At 42.3% G+C, this 13,444-nt stretch overlaps 1 protein-coding gene across 2 annotated transcripts in view; it reads right to left on the bottom strand.

Annotated features, from left to right (window-relative positions):
• Positions 1–13,444, bottom strand: part of PXDN (peroxidasin) — a 565,162-nt gene that overhangs the window by 239,151 nt on the left and 312,567 nt on the right. For both annotated transcript variants that reach the window (XM_085610787.1, XM_085610786.1), the window contains one exon: positions 3,287–3,559. In XM_085610787.1, coding sequence (XP_085466913.1) covers positions 3,287–3,559 — 273 coding nt within the window. The remainder of the gene's footprint in view (positions 1–3,286; positions 3,560–13,444) is intronic.

Genomic DNA, 13,444 nt, shown 5'->3' with positions numbered 1-13,444 from the left:
AGTCTTCATCTAAGGCTCCTATGGAGTGTTTATTTTCGGGATGCAACTGCGGACGTCGGGTGCTTCGACGCCGAGGCTCCTTTTGAGGCCCTTGAGTCAGTTTTTCGGGACTCATCTAGTTTCTTCGAAGACGACGGTTCTTTTACCTCTTTCAAAGTTTTCTTTCCAACCTCGACGACTTGGATGTCCGTGATGCCTTCTGCGACATTGTCCTCTTCTTCGCTGGAGAGGCCCAAGGTAGTTGTTTTTCCTTTCTGCATCCTCCGGCACCTTGATTCGAAAACCGGTACCTTGAATCATCGCGCTGTATGTTCTTGAAGATTTTTTCCCAATTTTCGTCAATTCTTCCCTCCAAATTTTGAAGCTCCTACCATATCGATCCAGACCTAACGGTGGAAAAAAAGAATCTAAAGATGGCAACCAAAGGTGGAAGCTTCCGGGGGAAGCACAACAACGTCACAAGGGGACAGCAAATGATGGTACGTCAACGCCCACTAAGAAGAAGAAAAAAAGGAAATACAATAATTCTGGACCCAAACCCTAGATGGTGGAATAATTAACAGTACGTGAATCCAGAAAATAATTTGCAGCATGACGTCCAAAGAGACACTAGGTAGGGCATCCCTCCTCTAAGGTAATGTATCAGTCACACACTTTTTCTCCTCACAGGTATAGATTTTCATTCTACACAGGATTTGCCAGCTATATGGTTAGTATAAATAGTCTGCATGAAATCTGAAAACATTCTTTGGATTTTCAGCACGTGTTAACTTCAGCACCTGGCTTTCATGATGATCTGGCTAGCCCGACAGCCGTGCACAATGCTGTCAGCTTCACCATAACAAAGTTGCTTTTTTCCAAAAGAAATGTGAAAATGTTTTCATTTTACTATAATAGGTAGAAACATTCCAAATAAAAGCCAGAGTCTTACATTTTTTTAAGCAGATCTCGGCGGTCTAGTAAGGTTAACATTTCCACACAAAAAAAAGGCAAATGTTTAAATTCAGAAAAAGCCCCTCTTTCTTATCAGATGCATACTCATGACTAATTGGAATCTCAGAGATAGAAAGTTCATTAAACGACTATTGTGTCAAACACATGCATTCCAATTATGTCCATCTATGGAGGTAATGTCTGTACATCATGAAGACCATTCAAATTCTGGAAATTTAGTGGAGATGCATGCACCAGGAAACTGTTGTGGGATGCAAATGAGTGAACCCTCTCAGAATGAGCCATACCTACTTTTTGGAAATGTTTAGGCGTCTTTGTTATCTACCTGTCCCACAATTTGCAGCAGACTGGACGTCTTTGGGAAACTACTAGAGTACCTCTTGTCTGAAAACCAGGATACACATTCAAGTTATTTTTATGGTTTAATAAGGCCATCAAAAAGTTAAGGTTTTTAGTAGCTATGGATAGAGAAACCTTTGTGTTAAATTGTGTGTCACCCACTTTCAGACTGCAAGGGAGCCCACATTTAATACTGTATGGTGCTCAAGATTTACTTGACTGTATTTGGTAAACATCTCACCTAAATGCAATCTGAACACAAGAATGTGCAGATTACAGTGTACCAATATGTGTATAGTCCAGTGGGGTCATACAATCTGGTCCAAGAACTTAGATCACTTGTCCCCACAAGATCTCGGGAAGTCATTTAGGTAAGGTTACCATTGAAAGCTTTGTCTGTGACTAGGTTAGCAGCACCTTTTTGTGGTATATACCACAGTCCTGATATAGTTAGTTTTTTCAATGGAGGTGATTTCAAGGAGCAAAGAGGAGTGAGGCAAAAGTAAATGGTAGGGTGGGTGGTTGCCAAGCTGGCATTACGTCTAGTACATTTCCTACAAAGCATAATTCAAGCCAGGGGCAGAAAACATCAAGGACATCTAGCACATGGGGGCCATTTTGGTGAAGTGTCATTTAGTCCAATGAGTTGGTCACACATAGGTTTCACAAGGCACCATGCATCCAATATGTCGATCATATCCCCTCAGCTACAACCAGGACGAAGGACATACATGTTCGAGTTCAAAACATATTTTAATAGGTTTCACCTAAAGACGGCTCATGCAATGTCCGATACGGGACATATTATTACATTAAAGTGGACTTCGAGCCTGCCCAATGCTTACCACTGGTTGGCTTCATTTTCACTTGTTTGCTTGCTTCTTATTCATCAGCAGGTGTGGGTTTCCTTAATCTTCTTCTGTTTGTCCCTCTCGTGGAGCATGGACGCATTGCTTGTGTCCTTTCACTGCTCTCGTTTCAGGTGCTATTATTTTGTGTGTGTGTGTGTATGTATTTTCCTGGTGTACTTCTAACCCTCTGCCACACTCAACTGTGTTGCTCTTTTGTTGCTCATGTGCTTCTCACCACCCTCCTCCATGGTGCCCTGTGTGTATATCTCCCCGCGCTGCTTTTCCCAGAGCTCCATATTGCACTCACACTCATCTATTTGCCTCTGACATTGCTCTCTCTTCATTTGCTACCACTACCCAAGCCCTCCATGTTACTTCCCCTCACCCTCTGTGTTGCTTTCCCCCATCCATGCCCCTGTTTCCCCAGCCCTCTGTGATTCCGCATACCTTCCTACATATTGTTTCTGCCACCCACACTACATTTTTTTCTTTTTGCTTACTGTTCCAACTTAAATTGACGAACAAAAAGTGACACAAAAGGGCTTGTCATTTTGTATACACACTTATGATTAGTGCATACGCCTACAAAGCTTTGCGGATGGTTGCGTTGTAGGCTTTGTTTTCCTTTTTTTTTAAACTGAGCTGTACAAAACTTGGGGCTGATGTATAGTAATAGGTCTCAAAGGTGAGGCCGAATGGCGTTGCTAAAGCTTGCCTTAAATACTTTTCGAAGTAGCTACAACTCATAGAGCCATCATCTAGGTGAGGCGCTCAACTCACGGTCATCCTCACTGATTTAATAGTCAATGTTCATTAGAATGCTGTGTTGCTTATAGGACCTGTCACTGTGATTGTGACAGTATTTTGTATACTTTGCTTTTGGTTATTCTATGCATTGTACCTTTCTTGAGGAGACTGTTCTGGACTACTTCTAAGTCAATCACACAATAGACGTTTAAGGCATGGTCTTTTATACAGCAATAGGAACACTAGCACACTGAGTTAGGACTACATTGCATACACCCAAACACTGCTTTCTGATGCACAGTAGAATTAAAGGCTTTCAAGCATAAATCATGCCACTTGGAACCAACATATACACAGATCAACAATGAAGAACATTTCATGCTTTGGTCACCCACCTTGCACAATGATGTAAGCAGTTGAATGAACAGTATCAACGCTGTTAGTTGCAAAGCAAGTATACTCGCCACCATCAGCCTGGTTCACATCTTGAATATAGAGACCTCCAAATGGAGTTATGGTGATGCGAGGATCATTTGACAATGGAGTCCGGTCACCTCTTGTCCATGTGATGCGTGGTTGAGGCTGGCCAGTAGCACTACATTCCAAAGTGATGCTTTCTCCTACCAGTACCTCAGTGTTTTGTGGCTGAATCACAAAAGTGGGCCTAACTGTTTAAGGAAAAATACACGCATATATTAGACTGTAATTTGTCAAATACAGATATAAAAACATTAGCCAGGTATGTTGTTAAGAGGCATAAGAGCAGCAGTGGAGTAGTCCTTTCAGGATATGTAGACACTGGGAATTTAAATTTAAAATAATCTAGTAAAACTGTTGTTTGTCTTGTTGCCAACACTCACTTTTGCTTGCCTATTATCGATTCCATTACTTCTGCACCTATCACCCTGCTTTTCGCATACTGACTAAAACACACTCTTCCATAAACACACACTTCCATAAATCCTGACCACACTGGAGATTTCTGGGATGACACCTTCCTGGCACTTCTCTTACTTCCAGATAGATAATACATTATCTTATAGCAAGGAACCAGCAACCTTTCTGCCTCTACCTACAGGAGCAATCCAATGCTCCATTTTGGTTTGATCTTCTTATTCACCTTTTAGCCTACTTTTCTTAAAATAAATGATCATCTCTATTTTTAACTTTTAGGATCATCTATCAGCTAATATCATCCAAATACACAACACCTTCTGTGTCTACTCTAAACCCCTCCATTTAGACATCTTGCATTGCTTACAATCCCTCTACCACTAGACTGTAACACACTAAACCAAGCAAATGCAAAACTACGAATTCACTTAGTCACTTCCAGTATCATTGATCACCTCATTTACTCCCTTTCCCCACATAACATACTCATAAACTTTGCATCGTCTTTTATACTGAACTGACTCTTTCTACCTCCATTGGCAAAAGTGGCACTACTTTTTATTTGTATTACATTTTTATACACTGCTGCGCAAACAAATAAATATGTCAGCATACTTTTCAAAGGTAATGAATAGGTGGAGACATTTCCAACATAATAACATGATGTATTAAATAAGTATTTTACAAAATTTTAAGTGAAGGGAAGAAGGTGCATAGATGGAAGAGGAGAAGCAAAGTCTGGACTGGAGGAAAAGAGGAAAGAAATCAAGTTGTTGCAGGAGAGTAAATGTGGATTAGGGAATAAGGTGAAAAAGTGGTTATGGAGCATATTTATTTATTTCACATTTTTAAACTGCTCTGCATGCTGAGAAGTCTCTACTTGGTTCTAAACTAAATAGTCATCTCACAAATGCAGTAAACTGCTTGACTGAATTATTGGTGACCACTGAGTATGATTATTGATTCAGTGCAACCCAGAAATATTATGTTTTAGTTGAGCCATCTAATGTTTATATCGAAATATGTGTGCGTGAGATGTGTTACTATTTGAATTCTAGGAAGGTTCCCAATTAAAAAGTAAAAAACAAGACAAATGCACTTTTTACTAAATGGTACAAATAGGGTATCCAAAACATATTTGACAGAATTGCACTAATGTTTTGAAAACTATTTATTGATATTAAAAATATATATAATGCAGAAAGAGAAATAATATTTCCCATGAAAAGCCCTTAGATCTTTGGCCAAGGTAAAACCATTTTGATAATAATATGCTAAAATCTCGAACTGTAAAATGTTGTTCCTCCCAAAACGTAATAAACGAGCCAATGTGATAGACGCTGTCTGGATCCTAATCACAGGGAGGCACAAACCTCTGAATGCATGCCACCGTTCTATGCAGAGTTGTGATAGAGGACTTGCTCAAACAATACTTCCAGGCACATGAGCGGACTTCCAAATGAGGCACATGTAACTGTATTTGCCTCACATTAATTAGATGCATAGCACTGTTGTCCATTCCCAATCGATTGAGCACTTGCAGTATGGGGAAATTAGTGCAATAATAAAAACATACATTTGTTTCCTATTATATTTTAAAGGGAGGTTTGCAACATTTGCTTTCAATTACCCTGATCACTCCTTTGGCAGATCCTTAAGAACAGCTATGTGTACTCTAAGAGGAAGTTACTCAAACTTTAGATAACTTCTGCACAACTAAATAGTCTTTGAATAATTTTAAAAAGACTGTAATAAATCATTTAAAATGATTCATAGCAATCAACATCGTAGTGAAACACACACTTATACGGTAAATGAAAATATAGGGCCCGATTCACAGAACTACCTTAAGACAAAATCCTAAACTTACTACCATTGTGGTATTCACAGAAGGCACTTACTCATTTTGTTATTCACAGATGGCACTTACTCATTTTGGTATTCCAAAATGGTAGTAAATTTAGGATTTTGTCTTAAGTTAGTTCTGTGAATCGGGCCCATAGTTTTTCATGTTATCTTGTATCCTTCATTGCATTATTTCTTTTTTTCGTTGCACTACCAAGCTTTAGTAATAAATATGAACAAACTATGAAAGGCGCCAGAGCTTGTTGATAAAGCACAGAACTGAAATTTTGCTACTTTAACTCTTATTGGTACTTATAAAGCGTTCATTCATCTGAGTTTCTGGGCGTTGTATAAGAAAACAACTAAGATACAGAATTCAAATGCACACTTCTAATAGTGAAGATAAAAAAGAACAAATTACTATACAGAGCTCATTCACTGGAGTTTCTTGGTTCTGTAGTAGAAAATAAAATTTAGAATTCAAAAGCACACATTTAATAGGGAAGGTAAAAAAAAAAAAAGAACACATTACTTACCTTCAATTAGGCTCTAACCATGGATTCCTGACCATAGAACATTCCCAGATGCCAACCTGTATGCATGGAGAGCCATATTATCTCCATACCGAACAGGGAGTGACCGAGCATAGCCGCATATAAGCACCACACCTGTACCCTTGACGTCCGTTTCATATTTCTTTTCCTTTCTGTGCCCTTCCCACCATACTCGGCTGGCAAGGCAGTAGTACTTCGTGAACGTATCCCTCAAAACCAACATCGTAGCTTGGCAAATATAAATAACGGGTAAACCTTGTGCCAATGCAGGGATAGTGGCCTTGGCCGAATGAGCTCCAAGCTCTTCTGGGGGTCGCTTCTTGGCCATGGCGTAGTAGATCTTGATGCAGAGGACTATCAATGGCAACAGGGCCATCTTTTGCTTCAGAAGACCCAACAAAAAGCTGATCATCCAACTTGTTCCAATTAATGTAAAAATGTAAAACCCTTTTGGGGATTTAGTGATGGAGCCTCTCCTCCTTTTTTGAAGGGTGAGCGGGAACAAAGAATGGTGGCAAAGTAATCAATTCCCCAACACGGAAGGGGGTCACAATGTTCAGTAAGAAGGCTAACCAAGTCCTCAGCCAATCATTTTCAGAATAAGGTGGTGATGGGCAGTTGCTTTGAAAACGCCAGCTGTTCACTCAAGTGAGGAGATGAAAAACTCACACTGTGGAAAAGTTTTCAGAATAAGAAGGTGCAGCAAGCAATTATGTGTAGGCTCGAAGAAGATACACATGAAGAATTTTAGGACCCAGTTAAGATCCCACTTGGGCATCACAGACCGTTTGGGAAGTGTGATTTAAACAAGACTGGTTGGTCTGGCAAATGTAGACAAGCCAACAGTGCTGATAACCTTTTAGAGTGACACTGCAAGGCCTTGATGGGCTACAGACAATACAAATAGAAAAACATCAGACAGCTTGCTTCGCTTGTAAGCGGTCATGAAAGTGCATCTATAAGTGATGATATCAACCTCTTCAAATAGCAAATAGAATGTAATGAATTGCCAGTGTTCAATATGCATGCATGTAAGTTACGGAGGTTTGAGTGGAGGACCCTGCCATGTTTCTGAGACAAGGAGTAATCCCAAGGTGGGAGCCTAATCGAAAGGCAGATGCTCATGTTTAGAAGTTCCGAGTACCACACACTCCTGGCCCAAACTGGGCAATTAGGATGACTTGGGCCTAGTCATGCTTAATCTTCTACATAATTCAGGAGAGGTGGAGGTGGGAAGGTATGCAAAGTCACTTGTTCCAATTCAACCAGAATGAGTCTCCAAAGGAGTGCTTCCGTAGTTACTTCAACACACAAAACTGTTGACACTGTGTTCTCAATGGTTATGGAAAGATACCATCTCGGGACGTAGATGGCATTTATCATCAATCAGATAACATGTTCTCAGTTTGTCCACCCTGTCATCCAGGGAACCTGCCAGGTAATTGGCGAACATGTTCCAGTGTTCCAGTCACCTCAAGTGGTGTAGAGCATCCTGGCACAGGGCCTAACGACCCCACTTCAACCTGCTTCTTGCAGTCCCACATGGGGGTAGTTTTGCCAATGAGAACCTGCATCAGCCTCGTCGACCTGCAGCAGGTGAGCCTTCAGAGCCAAAATGATAGCCTGTAGCTCCAACAGGTTGAAGTGGAGCGGGTTCTCCACAGGAGACCAGAGGCCCTTGATCTATACATCCCTCAGATGCATCCTCCCATCCCAGATACAATGCTTCCGTCCCAATAGGCAGTTAACAGTGGGGGAGCGGCGTGGCCTGCTGGAGGACAAATTGTGATTACTTTTCTACCACTGCAGATCTTGGGCCTTCATCTTAGAGACCTTGAAACTGAGACCCTCAAGAGATTTCAGGTTCCACTGAAGGGCCCGCATTTGACAAAGTGAATGCACAAGGCTAAGAGGCCAAGAAACCTCCAAGCCACTGTTGAAGTGGCTCTTGTGATGCTAACATGACAGAAATTAAACAAAGGTACCAAACCAGCAAAGTGTTGAGGTTATTAAGAGTGAAAGCCAATGACTGCACAGGAAAGTGCTGGGTAATGGAATGACTCAGACGTGAAAATAAATCAGAATAATGTGAGTATTCTGGAACCTCATGCCCTCAGTGCAGCGGACTGGTAACATATACAGTTACATTACATGTGAAATCAACTTTCCTCTTAAAGTAAACAAGGGAGAAAACTTTATGTGTAATGTATAAAATCATGTAACTTAGACAGGAGCTTTGAAGTACAGTCAAAAAACACACTAGGGATCCAAGGGAGACAATCCCAAAAGAGAACGTACTACTCCCAGTCTATACATGAAATTTCCAAAAAAAATACAACTCTCGTGAACCGTAGGTTGTGTATTAAAATATAAAAAGGAAAGCAGAAAATGATCTTTTTAAAGGATGGGAACCCTCATTCACCCAAAGGTGACATTCTTTATCATTGGGCTCCCTCCTCACATCAGGCCCACAAGGTCCCAGATGTGGGCTACAAATCTCCACCAAAGAAGGGGGTGGGTGGAGAGAAGCTGAGGTGTTTTAGAGTTGGAGATAACCCTAGGCAAAGGGGTGAGCGAGGAGCAGAGTGCAAAAACAAAATCAGTAATACCATTAAAACTACCTCAGGGGCCCATTAACTTTATTCGGTGGTACCTTTGGATAGGGTTAAAAACTAGGAGGACTGGGGGTTCAGAGCAAATATACCCCCATAGCGGTCAACATGAGTTCTTCAGGACCAACAAAAGTTTGAGTCACTCTGCGTGCAGCAATAAAAATAAAATAAATCACTCAGATGGCTATACTGGCCGTGTTCATATGTTGTCATGGAAATTATGGGTGGTTAATACATCATCTCCCTCTTATGAAGGAGATACTACATCCCCACCTCTCTATTGCCAAAAGGTACCCCTCGACCACACTTGGCTTATGGTATGGCTACTCATGGTTAGCAACGTAACGGGAGGTCCTGGCGAGAGTACAGCCTTGCACAGTTTGAACATTGCTTTCATTTCGTCACCCCCAGTGTGAAGACGTCATTGAAACATTAACATAACTACTTGCATTTTTCAAAGGAGTATTTTGCCACTGTACAGTGCAAGGATTTTCCTTGCTATCTATCATTCTCAAACTAGACCACCCAATCACATTCTTTACTACTCATAGATGTTTCCCCAGACCTATCTAAAACACCTCTGTTCTTCGGATACATAAGTACAAGTTACTTACCTTCTGTAAGGATGCATCTGGTAGAGATGATTCTAGCCGCAGATTCCTTCACGTAGAATAATCCCCAGGCATGAGACTGGATCCGGAAAAGTTTTGCCACAGCATCCCTGCACGCCAGGGGGTGGGCGACACCACGCGACTCCACCTAGGCGTCGTCTGCGTACGTGACGTCGGAGGTGGTGCTGGTGAAGTCGACGTCGGTGGAGGCGTAACAAGGTCAACCGGCGTCGACCGGGGTCCAATCAAAGGGACCCCCAGTCGGGCCTGCAGGGTCCAGAAGTGCATCGGCGGGGCAAGACGGCCCAAAGAGTCAGGCCATGGCAGCAAGACACTCTTGCAACTGGGCAGGTGTTGCTGCTGGACCCGGGAAGTGGCGCCGTCCTAAGCTCCACCGGAGCCGCAGGGGTAAGACCGCCCGCACACCAAGCGGCGTCGCGAAGTCGAAGAGCGACAACGCCTCTTTGACTTCTTCTTGGAATGCTTTCGACTTATCTGACCCCGAGTGCAAAGACTTAGATCAAGAAGAATGATGGTGACAACTCCGCGAACGGTCCCTCGACCTCCCACGGGACCAGGACCTTGAACGGCTCTGAGCCGACTGCCGGACTTCCAGCAACTTTCGGGACCACTCCCGCAAAGTTTTTGGCGCTATGGTCCGGCAGTCGGGGCACGACTTGGAGTCGTGGTCATGCCCCAGGCAGTAGAGACACACGCAGTGTGGGTCTGTCACCGACATCATGCAGTGACAGTCGCCACAGTTCTTAAACCCAGGCATCCCTACGACACCAGGAGTCGATCGACTCAAGAAAAAAGGAGGTAAAAACCCTAAGAATACTCAGTCAAAAAATGACTGGGGGTACTAGCTCTTCCCGGATCTGCGCTTGCTGTCGCGGAAAAAGAAATAACTGACGTCAGCGTGCGTGGGCAGCGCCTAAGTACTGCCCACGACGTCATCCCGGTGATCACGACGCCGATGACGGACACAGAGCCACACGACCAGTGCTTCATTTGTTCCGGTGCTTTCCGGTGCTAAGCACCGCCACTTATTTCTCAGGGCCGGGTCTACACTCTCACGCTGAGCAGCACACAGCCAGTTATTATTACAGTACCAATATTGCGTGTAGAGTACACTGTACTCTACACACAATATTGGTAATATAATAATTGGCTGTGTGCTGCTCACTACGTTGAGAGTAGGGTCAGAGTCTCCCCTGTGAAGAGCTAATATCACACTGTTCCCACGTGACTGCGTGCGCATAAATATTTCAAATTGGATGTTGAAAGCCCGGCCGCCCGCCTTATTGTGTGCCACACATTTCCGCAGGAAAATGAAACTGCCTTGGTGGTCCCTGCCTCGGCGTAGCGCAGTTCACGTCGCATCTCATTTTGCAATCATTCATTGTTAGTCCGCTAGCCTAGAGCACTACCAATGAACACTTGCAAAATATAATATTAGCCTGGCCTAGTCCCTACTTGGCGAATCGTCAAGTGTGTGGCAAGAGTCAGACCAATCAGCAGTGTCTTCGTTGATGGCCCGCCCAGCACACCACAGCTACAACATTAATCATCCAACGACGGAAGCAACCAGTAATCATGCAGCAGACATTCCTCGCAGATAATTTGAAACTAAAAATGCTGTCCCTCAGTCCCGGTAAGTAATGACTCTGAAAAATGATACCAACAGTAGTTTGTTTGTACCAGTGTACAGCGCTTTGTCTACCAAGTACTGAAATGGCTCATTATGCTAAATAACGTTTTATAGTGCGGGGCACACGGTTGCCGTTCTTCCTCCACTGCTGCTGGCTTTTAACGTTTGTGGAAAAATAAATCTTTCTTTAAAGTTAAAAGCCAGCAGCAGTGGAGGAAAAACTGCAGCCGTGGGCCCCACACTATAAAACGTTATTTAGCATAAAGAGCCATTTCACTGCTTTGTAGACAAAATACAGCACTGAACACTGGTACACAGCTAATGGCAGAAAAATAAGACTACCTGAACGTGTATTTTGCCAGGACTGACACGTCCAGGTAGTCTTGTTTTTCTGCCATCAGCTGTGTACCAGTGTTCAGTGGTGTATTTGTCTACAAAGCAGTGAAATGGCTCTTTATGCTAAATAACGTTTTATAGTGTGGGGCCCACAGCTGCAGTTTTTCCTCCACTGCTGCTGGCTTTTAACTTAAAAGAAAGGTTTATTTTACCTCGAGTGGCACCAGTAGCGGCTACTGCCAAAAACACTCGGTGGGGGAGATAGTTAAAAAAAAACCAATAAAAATAACTTATCTGCTGCTGCTGCCAGACGCCGCCTCAGTGCTCCTCTGCTCCCGTCCCCACCTAATCATGACGCTGCTCTAACATGAGAGCAGCGTTGTGCACTTTAGCAGTGCACTCTCAAATACATCACAATTGTATGGTTGACTGCCAGCTCTGCAGTAGTGCACGTCCTCATGTCCATTGCACTAGAAACAGATTAAAGGATCACAAATGTGTGCGATGCAAAGAACTTCAACTACCATAATGCAATGGGAAACTAAGACCCTTTAACAAGCAGAGCTATCTTAAACATGTTTTACCTCTGCGGAGTCTGCACTAGTCTGGTGAAATAATCAGATTGTGGTTTATTTAGAAAAGGAGTTGTATTATCCTATTGATGGAGCAGGTAAAGCAACATTTTGTATACCTCCTCTATTTTGCATGAAAATACTAATGACTTAACCGACTTGTATTATAATTTGAATTAACTGTTTGCAGTGTTATATTAATCAACCATTTGCACTTTTAGTAAACACCAATTACACGTGGGACTCATTGCTATTTGCATGGCAGAATAACCTAATAACTAACTGTGGTACGCCTATTAACAATAGTACGTGTGGAGATAGAATATTGCATGATATATGTTGCTTTTGTGATGTTTGCGTTCCCGTTTGGACCGAAGGGTGAGTTTTTATTGCTTTAAATGTCGCTAAAAGCTAGGAAATTACTAATACATAAAGGGTTTAACATTAGAATCTTCATTTCTGTGTATTAATTTCTTTTTTGTGTTTGTTTTGCTTAAGTTGACATTTGGGCATGACATCCAAAATGGAGTTCGGAAGAGGCCACCGTCTCATGAGTGCGATGTCTACTGCGCAGACTCAGATGGCTCCGTAGACCTCCAGGCAACCTCAAGTCAGAGCACAGTGTTCCTGGTCAAGGATAGGAACATGGAGGACTGCCAAACTTCAGTTAGTAAAAACTAATACAAGAACAATGACTATCCACAACCAGAAAAGAATACATTATCTCATGGACACGTCCAGGACCGAGGAAGTGACTTAACATATTCTTTGGGAACCAAAAGTCTGTGAAAATTCGACGATGTTAAAATTTCCTTCAAATTGACCAATCAGATTGTAGTATTGGTAAAAGAATGTTTCATGTTACCCAGAAAATTATTATAAAAAGGGCAGTAGAATAGGGAGGAGTTTCAATGGAGATCGATCGATGACTGCACACCCCTACCGACCCCACAGGCGATGACAGATGCTTGCACGTTTTCTGGTCCTTTGGAGATCTTTGGGACTGTGACATGCTGAGCAAATGACTTTCTGGACTTTGAGTCTTGGCCTGCTTTTATTGGGACAATTGAGCAGAGAATTTGGTTTACGCAGAGCCAATTGAATTAGAAAAGACCCCATAAGAAAGAATAGGTAAATATAAAATGTCATGTGATTTGTGTTATTTGACTAAATTTCAACTTTGATTGACTAAAATGCTAATTGAAAATAAGATTTAGATAAAATAATTTGATTAACAAGATATTATGAGTTTGTGGTTTTTCCATTAGGTCAATTGAGGATTTTGAAGCTTAAATGTGTTTTAGCTGGTTCTAAATCACCATCAACCAGTCCAACTAATTGGTCCGTCGACCAAGTGGTGGAGTGCCTTGATGTTTAAGGTTAGGATCCTATAGGTGGTGATGCAAATGTATATTCTGTAATATAACTTTTCTTATAGGTAATAAGGTACCCCCCCCCCCCACATGTCCAGCGCAACA

This window comes from Triturus cristatus, chromosome 6, assembly GCF_964204655.1.
Source record: "Triturus cristatus chromosome 6, aTriCri1.1, whole genome shotgun sequence".
Taxonomy (NCBI): domain Eukaryota; kingdom Metazoa; phylum Chordata; class Amphibia; order Caudata; family Salamandridae; genus Triturus; species Triturus cristatus.
The sequence above is the reverse complement of the archived record's forward strand: the minus strand, read 5'-3'. Positions and strand labels throughout refer to the sequence as shown.